This window comes from Scardinius erythrophthalmus, assembly GCF_964197995.2.
Source record: "Scardinius erythrophthalmus genome assembly, chromosome: 18".
Taxonomy (NCBI): Eukaryota; Metazoa; Chordata; class Actinopteri; order Cypriniformes; family Leuciscidae; genus Scardinius; species Scardinius erythrophthalmus.
The window spans coordinates 15,780,930-15,805,740 of record NC_138238.1 but is presented as its reverse complement, the minus strand read 5'-3'; the positions used below and the strand labels follow the sequence as shown (position 1 = coordinate 15,805,740).

General features: G+C 38.4%; 1 protein-coding gene across 2 annotated transcripts in view; it reads left to right on the top strand.

Moving 5' to 3' along the window:
* Positions 1–24,811, top strand: part of afap1 (actin filament associated protein 1) — a 60,546-nt gene that overhangs the window by 4,748 nt on the left and 30,987 nt on the right. The window contains exons 1-3 of one of the 2 annotated variants that reach the window (XM_081392499.1): positions 15,069–15,451; positions 23,317–23,445; positions 23,576–23,658. In XM_081392499.1, the coding sequence (XP_081248625.1) occupies positions 15,418–15,451; positions 23,317–23,445; positions 23,576–23,658 (246 nt within the window). In that variant the 5' untranslated portion in view covers positions 15,069–15,417. Of the gene's footprint in view, positions 1–15,068; positions 15,452–23,316; positions 23,446–23,575; positions 23,659–24,811 lie in introns of those variants that run through there. The other variant, XM_081392500.1, reaches the window with a different exon arrangement.

Genomic DNA, 24,811 nt, shown 5'->3' with positions numbered 1-24,811 from the left:
CCCAGCTCAGAGCCCTCTTCGCCGCTGGTCCTGCCCAGCTCAGAGCCCTCTTCGCCGCTGGTCCTGCCCAGCTCAGAGCCCTCTTCGCCGCTGGTCCTGTCCAGTCCTGACCTGCCCTCGTCGCAGACCTCGTCCAGCCCTGACCTGCCTTCGCCACCGAACTCCTCCTACCCGGCGCCTAAGTCCGTTAACCTCCCCAAGAAAATTTGGGGGGAAGGCAATAAGCCTTCACCGCCGTGGCCGCCCGAGGGGTCCTCTCCGCCGTGGCCGCCCGAGGGGTCCTCTCCGCCGTGGCCGCCCGAGGGGTCTTCTCCGCCGTGGCCGCCCGAGGGGTCTTCTCCGCCGTGGCCGCCCGAGGGGTCTTCTCCGCCGTGGCCGCCCGAGGGGTCTTCTCCGCCGTGGCCGCCCGAAGGGTCGTCTCCTCCCTGGCCGCCCGAAGGGTCGCCTGCACTGCCTGATCCGCCCTGGTCGCCTGCACTGCCTGATCCGCCCTGGTCGCCTGCACTGCCTGATCCGCCCTGGTCGCCTGCACTGCCTGATCCTCCCTGGCCTCCCGTCCTGCCGCAGTCTCCAGGCCATCTGCCGTTCCACGGGCCTGGCCCTCCATCCCGCCCCCCGGTCCGCCTCCATTCCACCACCCTCCTGAACTATGGGTTGTGTTGTTATGGGCGTCGGGAGCCGCCCATAAGAGGGGGGGTTATGTTATGATTTATGTCTGTGTTCCTCTGTCCTGTCCCATGTTTCGGAGTTCCCCGTTATGTTGATTAGTCTTCCCAGGTGTTTTCTATTAACCACGCCCCCTTGTTATCTTGTTTAGCTTGTCTGTCTGTGTATTTAAGCCCTGTGGCTTGTTTCAAACTTTGTGAGTTGTTAACGTTGTATGTGGGCTGTTCTTGTGTCCTGAGTAACTGTTATTTTGTTATTTTTTGAGTTTGTTTAATAAACCTGCTGCACTTGGATCCTGCTTCTGCATCTGCTTCAGCCGTGATTGTAACAGATATATAGTTTGTCATGACTAGATTAGGATTTAATAGTAATATAGACTATAGTGAAGTAAATTTAGGTTGCCCGTATACGGGCAGGTGACAGTTAAGGGGTTAAGGTGAAAAAGCATGTTGCACCCTAATAGCATAGCTTGTTCATTTACACTTTATTTGAAGAATTCTGTAACCACACAAAGTGAGGTCATCCGAGGGCTAAATACCATTATAGCTGAGTGTTGCATGGCCTCTGTAAGTGGGAGTTTGGTATTTTTTCTGATAGCTTGATGACTGGTCTGTACATGTGGCCCAATGTCTGATTGCTGATGCAGTGACATCATTACTAGTGCACATCTGGACCTGCATTGTTGCAGCATCTGTGTAGGCCAAAGATCGATGACCGGTCTTGCTTAGTTTGCGAGAGAGAAAAAAGCAGTCGTACACTACAGACATTTAGTGGATGTTCATTATTCACTACTTTGAATGATTGGGAAAATGTAATGCAGTTTTTTTTTCTTTTATAGTAACCTAAAGTTCCCGTTCAGGCTGTTTTTCCTCTCTTGTGGTTCTAGTCTAGCAGTCTGTGCCTTAGGATAGTTTTCACAGACTAACAGAGTCTCCAGTGGGTTTATATTAGTCTGCCTCAGGATGCAGCATGTCGTTTAATTGTGTGAGTGTGTGTGTGTCTGTAAACAGCTGCTGATTCTTTCTCTGACTCAATACCAAACCACTTCCTGACCTCTGACGGTGATTCTATGGGAAGTTCTATTGATATATGTAAAGATGTGTATAGACGCATTAGAGAGATAAGGAAATGTAACATGCATAATTACATTTATGCATTCAGCGGACACTTTTATAAAAAACAACTTTCAGTGGCAAATGCTTTGTTTGGGAACCGAACCCATGAGCTTGAAGTTGCAAGCACCATGCTCTACCAGTTGGGTTCATGTCTTTGTTTTATTAAACCTTTTTATATACTCAGTCCTGTTGTGTTTATGTGAGCTTGGTAGTTGGTGTTGGTGCCCTATGCAGAATATGTACTCTGTGTAGGGAGTAGCACTGCATGATTCATTGTTAACCCATGCATTCTTATTCCTAATTGACTATTAAACCTTTGAGAAAATCACACCGGGACATTCAAATCTGTGATCGCTCTGCCGATGAGCCAGAGAGAGCATTTATCATGTAACGTTATAGGTACGAAGCAGCTTCACAAACAGTGTTTTCAAAATCACAGTATGGTTATTTCTGTTACAAATATTGAAAATATCACAGTTCTGGGATATAAACACTTTGCGATCAAAATAGAGCAAATCACCTTTTGAAAGTATCTTGGCACTTCAAATAAAGATATTGTATCATTACATTGGTATGCCCACTAGGTGTTGACAAGTGACTGTTGAAAAATGTATTATTATTAATTCACGAGATTCCTTCAAAAACGGTGATACATCCAGTAATGAAACAAGTGAAGTAGGCTATTCATGATTCATTGAATCATATTTTTCACCTTTTTTTAATTTGAATTCACTCAAATGAATTAAACATTTTTAAATACTCTGCAGCAATTCACTTTTTGTCAGAACCTTCGGTAAATTACAGGTTATTTTGTTTAGTTTCCTGTTTAGAGTCGTGATCTCTATTTGATCTCAGATTCTCAATTTATCCAGAATCGTGCAGCTCCAGGTATTGGTCATTTGCCAGCATTGACAAGTTAAAGGAGAACTCATTTTTTTGTAAATTTGGAGTGCTGTCTGTACAGAGCCTCTTAACATCCTTAACAGCATAACATCCTTTATGTGTCATTACAAGTGCACAGGTCAATGTGAGTGATTCCTTCGGAGTGAACACGGGTGAATCTGACTGCAGTAGATGTGAAAGATATGAATAAAAATGATGTTTATTCAGCCAGCGCTCATACCTGTATTTACATCCTGTTTTCGGTCGAAGTCCACAGTAGTCGATTGTCGAGTTCACGCGCGTGATCATAGGTACTAAACCTATGCGCGTGAACTCGACAATCGACTACTGTGGACTTCGACTGAAGGAATCACTCACATGGCTGTGCACTTGTAATGACACATCAAGGATGTTAAGAGGCTAAAAGCAGGTTTAAAACTTGCCCCATTGAAGTCAACAGGGTGCAAATTTTAAAAAGAGGATAAACGGTGTAGGCAACATTTTCGTTAGTTATTTTGGCAAAACATAAATACATTAAGCAAAATTAATAGACAACAGGGTTGACATTTTATCACATCACTTTATTAATAAATCAATTCCAACACAGGATATTTGGTGAAAGTACCTTTGTGGCGAGCAGGGCTGGGCAGAGAGCTGTGGGAAAGGAGCGATCTAGCGGTTACAAATGTGCGTCACCTGTGCGCCACACCGGCGTTTTGTCTCTCCCGGAGGAGCTCCGGAGGGATAAAAGGAGCAGTAGGCGCGTTTCCATTACAGTTTGCGCAAAACTTTTGCGATTTTTTTTCTTTTTTTTTTTTTCTAAATATCGATAAAAAACTATTGCGAAATGACAGTGTTTCAATTAACCGATGTTATGCAACTAAAACGTAATTGTTTTATCTCGCGATAAGTCATTCCAAAAATCATGGCAACGGATGTTGGTAGGTTTATATATATCACAGCCACGTACATACCGCACTAGACATTATTATTATTATTAATGGAAGGAAACGTAGGCGTGTTATCCAAGCATTGATGGCAAGGAAAGACCCTTCATGTGAGCTGTATATGTGAGCTGTGTTTGTGGGTTTTTCTCACACATTTCTGCTTCGAGGTCTTGATTGTGGCATTTCCTTGAGGTTTAGAATCCAGTATTTCTGTCATTCTTTTGTCTTTTATGAATTTAATAAAGAACTCTGTCTCATATTCTGTCCAAATACACCGCATCGTCTAGGCCTACGTCAGGTGACCTGTAAATGCGCAAAAACGGTTTCCATTGCAGTTTTGCGAAATATTCCTTTTTCGAATTGCCTGAAAAACCACCTCATGCGAGCGTAAAAACTTTTTTGCGATAAATGGGAGTTTTTGCGAAATTGACGTGAAACGCGGCTACTGATACCAACGGTTTTCCTCAGGCGTATTTTGCGCATGCGTATAGAGTTTTTTGGATGTTTTTTAGGACTTGTTCAGCCAAAACAGATTTTTCACTTCGACTTGATAGATTGATTGAGCACAACTAAATATGTTCGGTGAATATACAATTTTAATTTTAAGTGAAGACCTTGAGCTATTATTACAACAATGCTTCTTTTTGCAAGGGGATAATTATTTGTAAGTCATTTATGGAGCCGATATGTAATTGTCAATTTCCTCAATTTTCCAAAATTATTTTACAGTGAATGAATTGGTGAGAGAGAGATTATGTGTGTTTGAATAGCGTTTTTGTAGCGTCTTTAATAGTGAAGCTATTAGTTTAATTACTTCTAAAACAGCAATGCTTCCATCTCGTTGCTGAGAAATATAATGCAGCTTTTCAGTAGCAAAGCTGTTTTATTAATACAAGTCGCGGGGCAGTGTTGACAACAAGTTTCTGAGCTCCTGAGTCCTGAATTTTTCTGTGTGCGCTGCATGATCGTGTCTGTATGTGTGAGCTTGTGCTTTGTTGAAGGCAGCGCATTAATTTAAAACGGTGATTAATGACTTTTGACTTTTGACTACACAGACTTTTGTCCAATCAAATGCTTTCCCGGATACCATCTGCAACCGACTAGCTAGTAGCAAATCATGGTTCATTGCTGAGAATGCTTAAGGCTTTTGGCTATTAATTCAGGGTCAAGCCCTTCAAAATGTCCCGTCTCAGACTTGTTTCACAACTGTGCTTGTCAAACACTTTTTAACAGAATGTAGTGTAATAACTGTGATTAAAATTATATATGAATTTATAGGTTGTACAAGTTGTACAAAATTTTTAAAAGACCTAATTTAATTTTATTTTTATCAATAGATATGTGCACAAGTTCAGAAGTAATGCAAACAGCTGTGCGAGACGTCTCTCCAGAGTTGTCATTCATGCATATTCCCTGCGGCTCTGTAACATGACTGGACTGGAGTGGCAAATCTTTCAAGTAAAACATGAAAAAGTGGTGTTGCATGCCTTTGGCTCTTCTTCAGCTTTGGAAATGTTGTCCCATTAGGGTTTCACATCGAGACACAGCCAGAGGGAAGATTTGAGGGTAGCTTTGCTTTTTCTTCTTTATGTCAAACTCAAAACACTCAAGTGTGTTTGTGTTCAAAAAGTAGGTACTTATACTTCAACTTGCCCATTTGAGTATGTGTGTGTGTGTGTATGTGTTTGTAGGCTCAGAGTGTCTGTGCTGTAAACCGAGCTGAACTCAAGGCCTCTGAGTCACTGTCTAAGAAAGCTGATGCCTCATGCTCTTTAGAAAGATTTCATTTTCTTCAGTTGTCTCTTTCTCTTGCTCTCATCATTGAAATATCTCTGAATCATTTTAAGTAAGTAGAGGATTACTGTAATTTCTGTCTCTGTCATTATTTGTTTCCGCCCCTTTCCGTTATTTGTCTACGAGATGGAAAGTGAGGCAGGGAAAAGCAAAAGATTGAAGAAAGTCGCTGTGGTTCTTAACACTCCTGACCACATCACAGGCGGAGAGGGATCTGATTAGACTGATGTGGTCAGTGTTATTTGCTGGGTGGAAACTCTGGTGAAGTATTTTGTTTTTAGGGTGTGTTGTCACAGCCAAGGTAACAGTCTTTCTGTAAAGACTTATTTTATAGCTAACAGATGCTAGAATAGTTAGCATGAATAATTAATGCACAGTGTGCTGTAATTGTTTGTTGCTTTTAGGAGCTGCAGCTAGCTTAGGTTTCTAAGAACAAAATTATTATTTGTTTTCACAGATTCTAAAGATTTTCAGTTTGATTGACTTGATTTGATACCTTACAATTTCCTTAAAAATGCATCAATATTCAAATATAAAATCTGCAGGCGTGTGTAAGCGCATTCCCCTATGGAAGCTTGTTTCCGCCACAAAATAAAACATTTTAAAAGATAATTGCGACTTTTTATCTCACAATTGCGAGTTTACATCTCACAATTGCGAGTTTACATCTCGCAATTCTGACTTTATTTCTCAGAATTGCGAGATATAAAGTCAGAATTGCGTGAAATAAAGTCGCAATTGCGTGTTATAAAGTCAGAATTGTGAGATATAAAGTCAGAATTGCGTGAAATAAAGTCGCAATTGCGTGTTATAAAGTCAGAATTGCGTGTTATAAAGTCAGAATTCTGACTTTTTTTCTCGCAATTGCGACTTTATATCACACAATTCTGACTTTATAACACATAATTGCGAGTTTATATCTCGCAATTCTGACATCTTTTCTCAGAATTGTGAGATATAAACACAATTGTGAGATATAAAGTCCAATTCTAAGGGGAAAAAAGACGGAATTTTTTTTTTTTACCTCAGAATAGTTTATATCTCACAATTCTGACTTTATAACACGCAATTGCGACTTTATATCATACAATTCTGACTTTATATCTCCCAATTGCGACTTCATTTCTCAGAATTGCGACTTTTTATCTCGCAATTGCGACTTTATTTCTCAGAATTGCGACTTTATATCTTGCAATTGCGACTTTATTTCTCAGAATTGCGACTTTATTTCTCACAATTCTGACTTCATATCTCGCAATTCTGAGAAAAAAAGCCACAATTCTGACTTGATATATCGCAATTGTGAGAAAAAATTACGAATTGTGAGATAAAAAGTCGCAATTATTATTATTTATTTATTATTCAGTGGCGGAAACAAGCTTCCATATTCCCCTGACGTCAAACAAGTTGTGTTATTGTTAACTAAAACTGACACCATTGAAAGACATTTTTTTGCTAATTGAAAAAAATCTAAATTAAAATACAAAAAATGAAAAAAACGTAAACTTTAAAAACTTAAACTAAAGAAAATAGAACTTTAAATTTTAAGCACATAACAAAATTACTTGAAATAAAATTAAAACTTAAAATATAAAAAAATAACAGCCAATTCAAAATATTAATAAATAATACTATATTAATAAAATAACACTGTCTCAAAAACGTGTAGGCATTAGGCAATACAGACGATCTTGATTTCCTGCTGTATTTGTATCTCTACTATCCTATAAAACAGCTGACCTTCATGAACTCTCTTTATCTGGCTTTCTTCGCCAAATTCTTTCTGTTCTAAAAACAAGCGCCATCTGTGTTTTTAGGTTATTGATCCTGCAGGTGTATTTGTACATAGTATTTAAGCCTTGAGGCAGCTCTCTCATCTCTGTACAGTCATTTATTTTCCTCTCTGCCGCTCTGCATGCCATTTCGTGCCTATTTTGTGCCTGTCTTACTTATTTCCTTGCACTCATTTTGATTTGCCAGATGAATAGAGACAGGGATTAAAGAATTCTCACACACATTCACTGTAGTGCATAAAACAACAATGTGATGGAAAAATAAGAGGCCCAATTTATAGGAATCACTTTATAGTCCATGGGGAAAGTGGCAGTGACTAATAGATTATGCCACTTCCTGTAGTGGGTCAAAAAGGGAGTAAGAGTGAGTCAGCCTTTGGGTTCTAAATCTCAGTGGGAGTGCGTATATTTTAATGCTCCAAAAATATGCTTGTGTGTGCGCGAACAAACTCACACACACACCTCTTTTTTATGCTTTTCCACCTTATTGTAACCCACTTTCCATCAATTCCAATTTATTTTTAGTAGGGGCGTATCATATAGGGCGATGATAAAGGCAACCTGTCCTTTGGGTATTTGGGTAAAATGCTTAGTTTGGTTTTTAGCCAAGACTTGTTTTCACATGTTTTTGGAATAGTGGATTCGGGCTTTTCTGTACTAAATGGATGTGCTTATGTGCATGTATAGATCTGCTGGTAAAAATAATCAGGTGTTCAGTACTATGTGTGTTAGAAGGTGTAGCTTAAGTTCTGGAAAGTTTGTGAGCATTTAAGTGCTGAGGCCTCTAGACTTGTCTTTTTAAATTGACTGTGCATTTAGGTTAATGTCAAGGTGTTATGATTTATGGGAATACTTTCCTTCTTCCTCTGTATTTCACCCTTGACACACCCACACAGACAGATCCCAGAGGCTATTCATACTGAAGCTTCAAGTTTAGTGTGCCAGCACTTTTCTTGTCTGCTTTTGGTGCCGTTTGGTGTTAGAGTTTGGTTTGCTTTGGTTGGTGGGAAAAGAGGTAATCTGACCTAGACTGATGCATACATAACATCAGCACCTAGTCCAACATTGTGGAAAAACAAGCTTGCGCCGCATTCATGTAAATCTACTTGAAAAGAAATTTTGAGACATAAGAATGTTCTTAAGTGCTGTTCTTGTAATCTTAAGAAGTTCTCAACAAAAAAAATTCTTAAGAAGAAAATAACAGGCTATTGTGTTATCTGATTGATGTGGGGTTCTTTCCTAAGACTTGCTGATCAACTCGACAAAAAACGCGTCTTTTTGTGCTGCTTGTAGATTACCGTAATAATGATAAAAAAGCATGCACGCTATTTTCATTGCAACTGGCTTGACAGCCGTTAAGCAATCTGCGTCATGCTTTTTTTTAAATACGCCATGTATTTTCTATAGTCTCAGGATGGAGCAGTCTGTTGCATTCCTTTCTGAACCTAGAGTGAATGTGTTTGTGAGTGTGTGCCTCCTATCTATGGCCACTGTCATTCTACATGTGCTAAATGTTTCCGAAAATTTCACAATCTTAGATTTAACACATCGCATCATCACATTATTCAACAATTCTGTAACATTTCACATTTTTCTCCATATTGTGCTGCATTAGTTTTCATTTGGGTGGACAATTTATCTGAGTGAATATGTTGTGGCTGTAGATGGTGTGAGTGAGTGAGATGTGTGTGTAAGAGATCTTTTTACATCATCTTTTTACCTATTCTCCCAGTCTCTTTCACTCGGTGTGTGATAATTGTTTTTTGTTGCTGTCATTCAGCACTCTTACATTGAAGCTTTGCAGATGTTTCTTTGGAATGCTATTCCCATAACCCCTCTCTCTCCTCAATGGTCCTCTAAAGCACTGCCATTGGCTGCACACAGAGCCGCCGCCTCTTATGCTGTCCTCACAGAGAATGATGAGTATAATTTTACAGTGTTTACAAAACACAAATCTGAAAGACAGGAATTTTACATATTTTGTCTTTACATGCTACACTACACGAAAAAACACAAAACTACACACAAAACCACTGCAGAAAAGGTAATAAAACAATATAAAAAGATATCAGAAGAAATAACATACAACAAAAGCAACAGATTGCTACAATGCTTGGGTATTTTAACCAAGCAGTTTAAAGCTGGCTGATTTGAAATGTTTGCATTTGTAATCAGTAGTTTTGTTAAAAAAAAAATAATACTACATAATTTTTACTCCAACATGGAAACAGAAAGGAACCATGATTTTTCCATCAATCCATATTTTTTTAGTGTAAAAGTTCAACATAGATGACAAAGATCAGTGTGAATATTTGAGGGACTGCTGATTGGCAAGCTCCCTGACAGTAGGGGCGAGGCTTTAAAATGTGTGTCTGGCAGGTGAATTCTCCTATTTTCCATCCACCTCCTCCCTTCCCTTTCACCCATATCCTCTCTCTTTCCCTCTGGCCTTGCATGCTTTCAATATCTTTCTTTTTTGTGGCAAGTCAGTAGGTATGTTTACATGAACAAATTTTCATCAATCTGCATGAATCTGTCTGATTTCAGATTATGAAAGTTCTGTTCATATGAAACTTAAACTTTGCAATCCAATACACAAATTTGTTTACATGTGTTTTTCAAGTATTCCAAACCAAACTCTAGCGCATATGCAGTGCCCAGACGCCGCGCAAGGTACCTGATTGAGAAAATAATTGGATTCAAGTTTTTACATGCTTATTTTTATGCTTATAACATCACTTATTTCCTATTGATTGAATAATTTCAGGTCTACGCCACCCCTTCCAATAAAAAATTTGGATCGACACCTCAATTTAGGTGTTTACATGGCTTTTTAGTTCGATTAAGCCATCAATTTGATACTATTTGCTTAAAAAAAAAAAGGTAACAGCATGCTACAGGGGTATAAACATATTAAGCTATTTAAATATAAATGTAGCATCTGTCCCCCTCAGTGATGATAGTCCTCCTGGTCTATAGTATGTGTTCGCTTAGGTCAGAATTAACATAGTGGACACAAATCAGTACTGTGTGACTCAATCTAACGAGAATTGAATAATAACAGATAAAATGAATAAGCTCCCATGTCTTACTGGCCATGACAACAGTGTTTTATATTGTCTTTCTTTTCTTTTTTTGTTGGGATGATTTATCAACACTAGACTCACTCCTTTGGTCTGTTGTGAGAGGCCAGGACCCATATATGTACAAGATCATATATCAGGAATGCTGTCTCTGGATCAGAGCTGCTCCTTTGCACTCCTTGGCTTAAACCCCAGTAAACAATGTGAAAATCTGATCCTAAATCAGCACTCTGCACAAATACATGATGTTGGATCTCCGGGGGCGTACTTCCTCCCTGAGGTCTGATGAAAATCAATTTCTGTGGATCTGGCGGAGTCTGGCTGAAACATTTATCAAAATCATCTGATGGAAAGTGCCTGGATCTGAGGAAATGAAGGACTGTATGATGTCCGCTATGTTCTTAGAGGATTTGTATTTGATTGCTGTGTGCGGCGATCGAGGAAGAACAGGATAAAAAAAAAAAGCATTGGAAAAAACTGTGGGATGGGGGCTCATACATTTTGCATTAAAGCAGATTGGTTTCTTAATTGGGTCTCCTACCCCCATAGGGCTGACCAGCCATAACCAACAACACGTCTGCAGTCTCAGCCTGGCCAGATGGTGGACTGAGCCTCGAAGTAGTGGGATGGTCTGATGGAGGGAGGTGTGTGTGTTGAGTGTGTATTAGTGGTTGTGACTGTTTGTCCTGCTGGGCCATCCTCCCCTTCGTACATCCATCCATCCATTCATCCATTCATCTGACTGTTTCCTGTGGACCGTTGGAGCTAAAGAGGCACCCTGGCTATAGCAGCTGGGACTTGAGACTGGGTGTGGATTGGGGGAGGGTTATGTGTATGTTATCAAGAAAGGGCATCAAGAAGAACAAGAGGGAGGAAGGAAATGTAATGGACAGAGAAGTAGGAGGAGGACTTTATGGATGAAGGAAGACAAAAATACACAAAATTATGAAGAATCTGACCGGGGAACTGGGGAAACTTAAAAATTAGTGCAAAGCAGTGGATACTGTATAGATTGACAGAAGAAAGCACAGGATGAGCTTCATGCAGCTGCTCAGTCCTGCTGATAACTTCTTCAACATTGTCCACTCCATTAGCTCTAACAAATGGACTCAAATGAACCCAAATTGGACTCTTGTGTTGAGCATACATTTTCAATGTAAAGAAAGTAAAAAGCGAGAACATACTGTAGTGTAGCCTCATCTGCACTATTCTGGAATATCATGTAAGGAATGTTGAGCTGTTTTTTTGTCAAAGTCTTTTTTTAGGGTTTTTCAAGGATATAGGATTGTGTATCTCTTCTGAGACCCCTTATTGGACTGGTTTGAAGTGCACTATCCAGCTGATCTTGCCCAACCCAAACACAGCACAATGTATGTCTGAAACTGAGCCAGGATATTAGAAGTGAGCAGTGTCAAAAGGCAGTCGTGCTCACTCCGATTCTGACCTAGTTTTTAAATACTCGAACTCCTTACCATTGCTCTGTCTTCCCTCCATCAAGGCTTTCCTCCGCTGGACCACAGCCAGTGTTCCATACTGCCCGTCCATATGCGCTACAGCTTTTTAGGCTTTCTGCACTATAAAATGACTATGGTGTCGAATTACGCAACTGCAGCTGAGCAGAGCGGCCTTTACCTCATAGCCATATGGAGAGTCTATGAAGACTGATTGCTTGTGATGAAGACAATGATGATGACGATTTCTCCAGACATGCATACAGAGTTTTGGTTGCAGTTTACCAGCTCAGAAAGCTTCATTATTCAGATTTAGTCGATATGTGTGCGTTTAATTTTCCATGAGATAACATCTTATCAGGGGGGAACTGCGAACTGGAGAGCAACCAATGAAAATGATGCCAAGGTTTTTGCCATTGAGTTTGTTGCTCTTGTGCCATTGTGTATGCTGACTGCTGTTTGAAGCATTGCAGTTCATGCAGCACATTTCCTTGAATTTGAACACATCTGAGGTATTTACAACAGCAACATCTGTAGAAATAACTACAGCCTCTGCAGAATGGCACAAATGAACTTTCTGTGAGACCACAGATCTCAATGTATGTGTTTTCTCTCAGGCCAAATATTTAAATTTTATTTTACTGATATTGTGGAAATCCATCGGTTTATAGCAAACACATAGATGAATCAATCCTATCTACAGGCTTATCTCAAGACTGACTAGAGTTAGATTAATAATATTCTAATTAAGAAAAGCATGCATTGTTGGCTATAAAGGGTTAGACAGGATTTAGGACCACAGGAGGCACAGCAAATCTGTCAGTCTACTCTTTGTTAATACCTTAAAGCTTTGGCTTGATTACACTGTGTGTGTGTGTGTGTGTGTGTGTGTGTGTGTGTGTGTGTGTGTGTGTGTGTGTGTGTGTGTGTGTGTGTGTGTGTGTGTGTGTGTGTGTGTGTGTGTGTGTGTGTGTGTAGAAGAAGAGTACAGCCAAATGTATTTTAAAATCTTAGTCACTTTTCTGCTGTTTGGATACTGAGAGGAGCAGTGCAGATTGCAGAGATGATTTTCAGTTGTTTTAAATGAATCAAAAACACCCTGCAACACTCCAGATAACTCTGTCTGAAAACATTGTCCAGCAATTATAAAGGTTCAGCAAGTCCTGCAAGCATTTCAGGGCTGAAAAAGAAATGTCAAAGGGTTCATTCAGGAATAAGTTTTTAATAGAGTACAGAAACAACAACCTCTAGAGCATTTAAATGAATTTGTCTGTGGAATCTATTGTCTTGCAGGTGGTGTGCATATGATTTTGGTTTGTGTTTTTTTGCCAGCGAGGCCAGCCACCTTAGTAATTAGGTGTTTGGCACAGATTGTTGCTGCATTCCTTGGAGATATGAACACACAAAAGCACTGATGAGTGACACAGAGACACATTCTATGAGATTCACTTCGAAAGACCTTGAATTCAGCTCACGTGTTGCCCCTGGAAAAATAGCCTTTGCTGTAATGAATGCCCTGCAGTGGAACCCAGAGGAAACAGTCATTCCACTGGCTACCAGGCTCTTTAATGCTTCATTAGAGATTTGTTTGTTTAAAGCTTACACTCCCCACAGTTACCAGTTTGCCAGTACGGGGCCTCCACCCTGCTTTCAACATCCTGAGCACGTGATGTGAGGACCAAGTCATGTTAGAAGGGTGTCACATAATTACTTTTTAACTGCGTGTCTGGAGCTGGGAAGAGATAAAGTTTATATGTGGTTTACTCATATTGTGGTTAACATCAGATACAAATCTTTTTCTTTGTTTCTGTATAAGTACAATTTGTGTATTTCATATCTTTCATTAGAAATGAGTTAAATGACTCAATAGTTTCACAATTTACAGATGTAGTCCTATTTTTTTTTCAGCTTTTCTGCTGCATCTCTCTAAAGACTTTTGACTCCTCTAATATATCACTGTATTGAATTGTGCAGTTATAATGACCTCAAAGATTTAGTTCAGTGTAACCTAACTCTCTTCCTATTCTGTTCGCCATGCACATAACTCTCTAGATTGCGCCTTTTTTAATGTGAGTAGATAATAAACATGGCTTTGTCATAACTTCAAGCAGTTGACAATGCATATTTCAGTACTCTTGGTTTATCAAAACATCTGCAATCAAAGTTAAACACAAGGTATACCCCAACTGATAAAAAGGAAAGCAACTAAACAAACAGAACACAGATAAGTATGTTATCGTAAAACTGGCACTTGTTTGAATCTGATACAGTGTTGAATCTGATACTGTGGGGAACGCAGGCTTTGTGTTGAAACCTCTGAGTCAACGATACTATTGCTCTCCGCTGTGCTGCAGGCTTTGGGTGGACTTAATGTCTGCATATTAATTTGATTCTCTCCCCAGTATGATGTCAGAGCATATAGTTGTTTTTTGTGCCAAGGTCAAATACATGGATCACTGTCCAGATACAATATCCTGCTGGTTTTTCAATCCAGACATGCTTTTACATTGACTTATAGTTCACAAGTTCACACTTTCAAATAAGTCAGATAGAATAATGGTATGCGTATTTGGCGTGCCGTCTGAGGAGAGGGCTCCGAGCTTGGTATTTGGCCCGAACCCATCTCCCTGTATTCCTAACCCTAACCCTAAACAGGGACTAAGGTTATTGGAAAAAGGTTTTTTTTTTTAGCCATGAAGGCTGTCGATTAATGCACTGTTAAAACATATGTTGACCCTGCTGTTTTCAACCACGCTGACACTGTGATTATAGAGTTTCTTACTTTTTATGGACCCTTTCAGATGAATGACATGTAATTATTAATCCATAAATAGATGATTGATCTATAGAAATGCATGTATAAACTTGGCAGAGAAGAATGTTCACTTGTGCTAGAATAAAGCAGCTAACCTTTTTTAGTCTGGGCTCGTCTGATCTACATGCATAAAATGGCAAACAGTTACAATTACGATTTATTTAATTAAAATATTGTTAGTTGAGCAAGATTGATGAGAAAATTTTATTAGAAAATACCTAGATCAATATGAACCAGAATCTAAAGAGTTTTTCCTTTTCTTGAGCTTATATATGGATTTATAAAGTTTTATTTGAAGACACACAACGATACAGAGATTCTTGATGATTCTGAGATAATGTTCTAATCTTAAATATGGTATTAATAAACGTATCATTGCACAAGTTTCACTAAACATGAAGTGCTCGTTAATCGTGCCTCTCCACACACACATGCGCTGTATCCAGCTGTGGAATTGGAGAAGTGGGGCTACAGGGCGGAGAAAAGAGGGAGAGGAAACTAAATGGAAAGGAAGGAGGTCCCACTTTTCGCCGAGCACGACATGGAGAGAAAGTGAACGGTTTTCTTTTAAGTCTCCAAGCAGCGCTTCCCTTCGAAGGCGCAGCGGTGTGCTGTCGGGATCTCGATAAACAGAAAGCGAACAGAGCTGCTCTGTCTGTGTCCGGATCGAGGAGAAAGTCAGGGGAAGTTTTCAGAGGAAACGATACGTTGCCGGGCGGTAAGCGAGCGGAGTTCTGCTGGTTTGCATAGAGAGAAAGAGGGGAAAACGGAGACGGCTCTGTAGCGCGGATTTTAATGAAATACAGCAGCTGTCGGACACACGCCTGCAACCCCTAGTACCCACCCGGAGTTAAATGCGTTTGACTCTAAGATGCGGAGCGACCCCATACTGTTCGCCTCGAGGGGTGAGTGTCCAGACTATCTCCATGAGTGGATTCAGTGCATGCTTTGAGATAGTTGATTGATATTACTGTGTCCTGTCCACGTATAATTTATAGTGGCTATGAAAGAACAATGTATCTTTAGTGAGATGCAGTATCACAAAGTGTGATAGAAACGCATTTCTCATTAGCCTACATTAGGTTTATGAGAGGAAGAAGTTTGTAAAACATTTTTTTTCGTATTAATTTAATTTAAAAGAAACAGTAAGTGAAGAGATAAAAAATATTTCACATAATGGACATTTCAAATTCAAAGGCGATATATTACCGTCTCGGTTTGCGAAGAGCTGAGTTCACCCCATGAGTCAGACCTTCTCGTTTGAATCCCTCACAGCTCTTCTCAGGTCAGTTACAAAGCCATTACAATTTGAAATGTGAAGAGGCGGTAAATTTAAGGACATGATGTTGCAAGGAATTCGTGCTATTTGTTTGCTTTGTGTGTTTATTTTTTATTCAGTAATGTTCAGATTTGCAGTTAATTAAAATAAATAGGTCTAAATTCTCTTTTACATTTTATTTTAATAGTATTATAATACTAGTAAATCAGAAGAGTGATTCCAGTCACCCGTAATAACTCTAGGGTGATACAGGTACCCTGTTATCTTTTGTTATGTCACAGAAGTCTGCACTTTCGAAAACATAACATGAGCTGGATAGGCATGGCATCTGTGATTGGCTGGTTGGCTGGCAGCTGTGAGGTGTCAGGTATCCTGTATGTGCATCACAATGCACTTGGTTGGATATAACAGAGCCCTATTGTCCACACTGGTTTAACGGTATCTGAGTGCAGGGCGTAGCATTAGCTTTGGAGTTTTTTTGTAAAGGGCCAAGTGTGTCTTCAGCATTGTTGCATTGCTCTCTTAAATACTTGATTCTAATTGGTCAGTTGTAGTAGTCAAACATTACATTTCAGAATGAATGTTGTCCAAGATATAGGACCACTGTCTGTATCATTATTGCAAAATAAACTCCTTCAGGTTGTTACAAGACCCCTCTGCTTTGGTTTGGCACTGTTAGGGGTTTATTTAGTGTTAAAGACCATTTTTGTGCTAAAACATGTCAGCATAGTTCCAGATGTGACAATGTTCCTTGTGGATTTGAACTTTTCATCTTGTTTTAAAGCTCATACTGGGCTGCGCTGGTGGTTAATGTGTTTATTGGTATTTAGGAACATATGGCACTGCGTTGTTAGACCAGTCTGACATGGTATGAATTGGCACTCGATTACAGCGTGTGATGTGGGTATTGGTCTGTTAGCCTACTTGGCTTTATTTTAGGGGGTCTCCTCTCTGACAGTTTCCACACTGATTCGTTTTTAAAGGCTTACACGTGCCAAGAAACCCCCAAAGCCCTTCCTTCCCTCCAAGTAGAGATGTCTGACTCAAAAAAAGACGAGGGGCATGAAGAGAATTCTTTGACTTTGCCTTGCTCTGTCTTTTCCACCCATTCTGTCAACTGCTTGGCTCTGCTGCAGTTTTTAATCATATATTTCTGTTTTTTTCTCCCCTCTCTCAATTGCTCTTACTACAAAGAGCGTTAATGGCTCTCTACATTGTCCCTAAGGGGAGAGTGCCAGAGAGGTCAGTGTGTTCACCATGACATTACTATTAAGTTGAGTATAATTTTGTGACCATTGGTTCAGCCTTATTTAATATTCAGCTATTGTTCAATATGCAGATCATGATGGGGATGGGAAGCATAATTGTGGCATAAACTAAATTGTCAATATTGATTTACATAGAATATTTGATATTGTATTTTACATTAATGACACCTTTTTTTAATTAATATTTAAAAAAAAGTGTATTACACTACCATTAAAAAGTTTGGGGAAAGTTTTTGGATAAAAATACATTAATATTTTACCATTTAAAATAACTTTTTTCTATGTAATTTTTTTTTTTTTTTTTGTGATGGCAAAGCTGCATTTTCAGCATCCATATCTCCAGTCTTTAGTGTCGCGTGATCCTTCAGAAATCATTCTAATATGCTGATCTGGTTATTAAAAATGTCTTTTGTATCATCAGTGTTGTAAACTGATCATCCTTAATTGGAAAGCATTCATAAATGCACACATAAAAAGTGGATACACTCACTTCTCGGCTCAGTTTCCCAGGGACCACAGAGTCTCCCCCACCCTCTAGAAAGATGATTCTTAAAGGTTTCTGTAACCAGTGACTCCTCTCTCCCACCCCTCTGCCCACTGTGGTTTAGGAGTTAGCGCTCTGTAATTATATACACACACACACACACACACACAAACTCATAAACACAAGTACACATTTATGGACGTATATTTTAAACCATCCTTTCATAATTGAAACCTCAGTATTTTCCTCATATGTTCATGTGAACACACATGGATAGTACACACATATAATCAAACACAGAGATGAACGTAATCACACAGCTGAGATATTCTCTTATTGATGATCCCGGTGCGTTTGATATATGTGACTACACAGATGCTGGTATTGAAGGCCATCATTAGTGGGACAGTGGAGCATCTGTTGAATATTTTCTTCTCTCCTGTAGTTTTCTACTATTTTCCAGGCATGTGTAGCCGGAGTGGTACTCTGTTGTGCCCTGGCCTGTGGCAGTGAGCGGTAACCATGATGAGGCCAAACCATAAAGCAGCCTAATTTAACAAACCACAGATTAGTAGCTGCCTTATTCACAGCTGCCAAACATTTTGTTCTGGGCACCCAGATCTACGAGAGATTCTATACCGTAACCGTATATATTCGATGATTGATAATATTGGTGAGTGGAACAGGGACATGGACAGAGACAGATTGCTCATAGAACAATCAATCGAAATACGATGGCTGTCCTGCCTTTCAGTTAAAACTAAACCACAGAGGTCAAGGATTTGAGGTCATTTTTCATGAGATCTATTAATTAAAAAATCCATTAAACTGTGAAAATTATCAAATTTTGCAGTTGCATTAATGCTTTGGAAAAGATTCAAATTGTAGTTTTCTGAATTAAAATTCACTTTTAAACTCTCATAAAAACTATAAAAATACATATTTCTAAAAGACACTTTACCTTTTTAAAAAATATATATTTTTTATAAATAAAGATGTGTACATGCATATTGAAAGCTTAGGGAAACATTTTTAGCACAATTTGAGGAATATTTTTGAAGAAAATTGATTGTACGACTTTTGTCCAATTTTATTGATGATTTATAATAGATTATGTAACTTGACACAAGTTTTAGAAATTTCAGGCATATAAGAGCTTTATTTGCTATTATTTACACAAAACACTGTTACAGCAGAGTGAACTGATTTGCTTTTAAAGATCTTTGATTTGACTATGGAGGTGTTATAAGCAAGATTGGCATGCTTTCCTTTTTATCTGTACCTCCTCCCATCTATCCATCCATCCGTCCGTCCGTCCATCCGTCCATCCGTCTGTTTAGCCTCCAAGGCTTTTGGTGTGTAAGACCAGATTGGAGTATGAAGGAGCTTGTGTTGTATCTCATTTGTCACCGGCTCAGGCTCTCCGTCTGGATCCTGTCAGCAGACATCAAAGAGAAGCACTACACTGGATGAGGAGTCAGGGAGGACAGAAGAGCAAGAAGTTCACGTTTATGTTCTTGGCAGGTTTCTTAAACAAAGCAAAAGGTTGTTTGTTATCTCTTTTTTTCAAAGGTTTATTGTTAGCCGCCATGTCTTTCCCCATCTGAAGTGAGAAGTGAGGGGGAAAAAAAGCATCTTGGCTCAGTATGGAAATTGAAATGGAGAAGTGGGAGTGAGAGAGATAAAAGAAGAGAAGAGTGAGTGAAGGATGTGGGATGGTGGGTACTCCACAGAAACTTGGCATGGGTTGATGGCTGATTATACATACTGTAGGTCATAGATCATGTGCATAAGGATTTGAACGGTTCATTAAAGAGAACTGCTCTAAAATGTGACGGAAGGGTCGGATAGGATGACAGCGCGGAGAGAAAAGCACTCTGTAATCTGTACGTGTACACACACGCACACACACATTTATTTTGGTGAATTTCAAGGATGTTGTTGCTTCTCAGCGGCCTGGGTGGTAGATCGTAACCACATATACATACACACCTACGCAAATGCACACATATTCTGCATCAGCAGACGAATAATACTGGTTCTTGCTTGCTGGCAGCATCACAATTGCTTTTGCAGACCACATCCCTCTATATTATTGAATTTGGGTTGGAATGATAGAATAATGTGATTTTTGTTCAGCAGAGGCTGTGAATGATGTTTTTCTGAGAGTTCACTAGGTCAACTTGTCAAACTGGTTCTAGATAACCACCAATCTGAATACCATCCATTATTTCTCTCTGTCAACACTGAATTAAAATCAGCTTTGCTTGTTGAAACCTTCTCTGGCATGACATCAGCCTCTTTCTGGTCAATTTGGCAGGTATTTGTAAAACAAGACTAGAATTGTTTAATTTTTTTTTTTTTTTTTGGGCTGGATGTGTTAACATATTTTGTCATTCCTCAGGATTTAAGCTTGCGGTGTGTCTTTTTTTTTTAAAGATGGGCTTTTTGGACTCATTTCTTGGATCTTTCATAATTTAGTTTTGTTTACGCTAGGGTTAGTCAGTCGAGAGTGTGTGAATGAAGAATCAGAGTTAGAGAATTGTGAATGTGGGTGGTTGTTATTGTTTAAAGTTTTCTCCTTGTGCTTTTTCTCTCTCATTCTCTTTCTCTTGACTTTGTTTGCCCCTAAGCAGTTTGAAGGTGGTCCTCATTTCTGTGTGGCACTTGGTGCTCTTTAATGCAGCGATTTGGTTCGCTCGGTTGGTTTTTAAATTGTATTTCCTTTCATGTTATTTGGCCACCATTACTGAAAGTGGTTCATTAGCTTTATTCACTCTGACATGCAAGCTGTTGGACAGGGAATTGATACAGGAACAACTGGAAATGGTATAAGCTTATTGTATTTTTCTTCATATACAGCAATGTGAGATCTAAAACCCATCAAAACGGTTGAAAATGTTCCTTTTAAAAAATATTTCACAAATGTTTCTTATTCTTTTGTGATTTTTTTTTGGGGGGGGGGGGGGGGGGGGTGAATACCATATTATGTGCAGGAAAATTATATATATATATATATATATATATATATATATATATATATATATATATATATATATATATATATTTACTTTTTATATATAATAATAATAATAATAATAATAATATATTTGTATATAGTAGTAATAAATACATATAGGAATATATTTATATAAATAATTAAAAGAATATTCTGTTTTTAATTATAAATATTGTTATTTGCTAGAGACACCAAAATGTAGTTATCTTTTTCCCAATTTTAATTTCTGATTAATTACTATTCATTCATGATTTAAATATCAAAATTAAAAAAATTACCGCTAAAACAGAGATGTGTGTTTTGTGATGTGTGCATTAGAATGCCTGTGTCTTTTATATATTATGCACATTTATAGATCATATCATCTTTGCATCAAGCTAGTTTTTCAGAATAGACATTTTAGGAGAAAAAAATCATCCCAAAAAGCGTTAAAAAGCTTGTGAATAAATATTTAAAGGAGAACTCCGGTCAATTTTAACATTGAGCTCATTTTATTGTACATTTGGAGTGCTGTCAATACAGAGAACAACTACAAAAATCGGTGTTGCCTACACCGAGTTATTCTATTTTTAAAATTTGCACCCTGTTGACTTCAATAGGGCAAGTACTAAACCTGCTTTTAGGCTCTTAACATCCTTGATGTGTCATTACAAGTGCACAGAAAATGTGAGTGATTCCTTCTGAGTGAACACGAGTGGATCTGACTGCAGTAGATGTGAAAGAAATGTATAAAAATGATGTTATTTAAGCCAGCGCAAATACCTATTTACATCCTGTTTTTCGGTTGAAGTCCAAAGTAATCGATTGCCGAGTTCACGCGCGTGATCATAGGTAACTAAACCTATGCGTGTGAACTCGGCAATCGACTACTTTGGACTTCAACCGAAAAACAGGATGTAAACAGGTATTTGCGCTGGCTTAAATAACATAATTTGTATACATATCTTTTACATCTACTGCAGTCAGATTCACTCGTGTTTACTCTGAAGGAATCACTCACATTTTCTGTGCACTTGTAATGACACATCAAGGATGTTAAGAGGCTAAAAGCAGGTTTAGTACTTGCCCCATTGAAGTCAACAGGGTGCAAATTTTAAAAATAGAATTACTCGGTGTAGGCAACACCGATTTTTGTCGTTGTTCTCTGTATTGACAGCACTCCAAATGTACAAAAAAATGAGCTCAATGTTAAAATTGACCGGAGTTCTCCTTTAAGTGTGTTGTCCTGTTGCAGTACGATGGTAGACTGTGGTCAACAGTAACAGAGGAGCAATTCAAACACATACTGTGAGGAAATGTCTATTCAGTCGAACACAAGAACATGTGATTTGAATTATCCAGTAAAACAAGAAGAACTCCAATGATTAAATTAGATGTCCTTATATACGAAAGGACACCATAATGTCTTCCTAAATCAATCATGCTTGGGCAGTCAGTTTAACTATGACGCATGAAAAATGTTCATAAACTTTCTACTTTTTTCGAATAGCCTAATTGTTAGGGCTGGACTGTATATCGACTTATGTAAGATATATTGATATATTTTTAAATGAGATATGAGACTTTATATGGATAAACATTGATGTTGTGGAGGACACAGGGTGCTTATGAGGTTGCGTGCTTCCTAAACTTGTAGCTTAAATCGACTACCCTCCTGTTAGATGCATGTAGCCTACTGTTTAATGCATTTGAGGCTCGCTTTCCTCAGTTCATAACTTATATATAATGGTTGTATGCTTATCTAAATGTTAGAAAGTCACATGAGTATTTCCATTTTGCATAAAGGCTCATTCTGACAGTCTCTGTTAAACTTCACAGACTTCACTGATGGAGTGCCGACATGTGCATGTATACGTCAAACAGATGCAAAATAATTGGAGCACAATAATTGTTTCTGAAATATACATTTTGCTAAATTATTTGTTGTTGGATGTTAAATGCAGGTTTAAAATTCTGCACTTAACACAATCGCTTTTATTAGAGCACTAACAGTAAAGGGACAATTGTAATGGGGTATTGTAAAACTAAACATTTAACCCATTTTGTTAGAAAATACAGATATACTATAAACAGAGATAAAGTATTTGGTCCATATTTTCCAACTTCAACAATTGTCTTGTGTATCCCTTTAAAGACATTTCAAATATTTAATAGAAAGAAAACAAATTTGATTTGTGCGTACTTGAAGGAGGGACTTTAAAGGGTAATACCTGCATTCAAATGAACTATAGCCAACCTAAAAAATATCCAGATGTTTGTGCAGCGGCAGTCTTGATGGCTGGAATCTAGACCAGCAGTCATACAGTGACACGCTCAATTCACTATACACAATTCATTTCATAGCACACACTAATCAGTGAGCTCTATTCTCTGTTTTACGTCAAGAAACTGTCCCTACAGCAGCCGAGCGCCTTATGTAAACCTTCAGCTATGTGTTTGTATGGGCCCGAGCCCATTGAAATGCTGTTTTATAGACCTCTGATTTTCCAGGGCTGCAATTCACATTTGATAGCCTTTGATATTCCTCAGGTGCCGAGCCAACAGATACCTATAATTCACCGCTTTTACGAGATGCCAGCCAGCATCTCAGGGCAGAGCAATGCTGACGGCCCATCTTTACAGTGTCAATAGGAGAAAATCAACAAAGCAGAAGATGTAATGCCTCAAACTTGTGCTCTTATTTTCCTTATTGAATATCTGATTGTATGTTTTTTTTTCAGCGATGGAGGAGTTGTTGGCAGAGTTGCGGGTCTTTCTGGAGTTGTTAGACAGAGAGTATTTAACTGCTGGAGTGAGAGAGAAGAAACAGCAAATATTAAACATCCTACACAGAGTTCTAGCCACTAGAGGTAAGCACAAACCCACTGTAGCTGCTCGTTTCACCTTTGACTTCAGATGAACTCTTCACACCGCACCATGTTGCTTCATCATCATGACTCATGTCTACTTAATATCTGCATCAATTTGTTTTTCTCTCAGAGCCTTCATGTAAGACAGAGATACACACCTCTCTCCCGGCCCCTCCTCAGATGCCCCTACCAGAGATTCCTCACCCCTGGATGGTAAGATGTGCATATTATTACAATAAACATAGCAACTATTATATTCTTTACTGTCACTTTTGATCTATTTAATGCATCCTTGCTGAATAAATGTATTATATTTGTTTTTAAAAAATCGTACTCACGGCAGGATTTGGAAAGTAATCTAATGAGAGTCTTTTGGAAACCTAGTGACCAAATGATGTACATTAAAGGGATAGTTCACCCAAAAATGAAAATTCTGTCATCATTTACTCTCCCTCAAGTTGTTCCAAACCTGTATGATTTCCTTTCTTTTGCTAAACACAAAAGAAGATATTTTAAAGAAGGTTGGTAATTAAACAGTTGCTGGTCCCCATTGACATCCATAGTATTTTTTTCCTACTATGGAAGTCAATGGAGTTCATCAGTCGTTTGGTTACCGACTTTCTTCAAAATATCTTCTTTTGTGTTCAGCAGAAGAAAGAAAGTCATACAGGTTTGGAACAACTTGAGGGAGAGTAAATGATGACAGAATTCTCATTTTTGGGTGAACTATCCCTTTAAAACTGTGGTATTATTGTGATGTGATTAATTTATTTTTGCCACCAAAGTTGTCATAGTCCTTATTCGGTAACTTTTTACAATAAGATTTCATTAGTTAACAGTAGTTAATGCATTAGCTAACTCGAACGGACAATGAGCAATATGTTTTTCAAAGCATTTATTAATCTTTGTTAATACTATTAAAATATTATTATTGTTAATTGTTTTGTTCATATTAGTTGCACAATGCATTAACTAATGTTAACAAATGTATTAATAAATATTGAAATTAACATTTACTAAGATAAACTAATAAATGCTGTGTAAGTATTGTTCATTGTTAGTTCATGTTAACTTATGTTAATAAATGAAACATTACTGTAGAGTGTTACCATTTATTCAATATACTGCCCAGCTCTATTAAACTAAAAGTAAACAGGGAAAACTTTGGTTTTTACAGTGAGTTTAGGGTTTTTCTAAGCTTGTTTTAGCATTCCAGAAACAAAAATAGCATTGTCCTATATTTGGAAGTGATGTCGTCTGAACCCTGACTGCCACTGGCTGGTGGTTTGATGGTCTCTTTTTGTGAAGTGCTCAGTGTTTTTTATGAGCTCTGTAAAACAGCAGCAGGAAGTGTTCACATCACTTC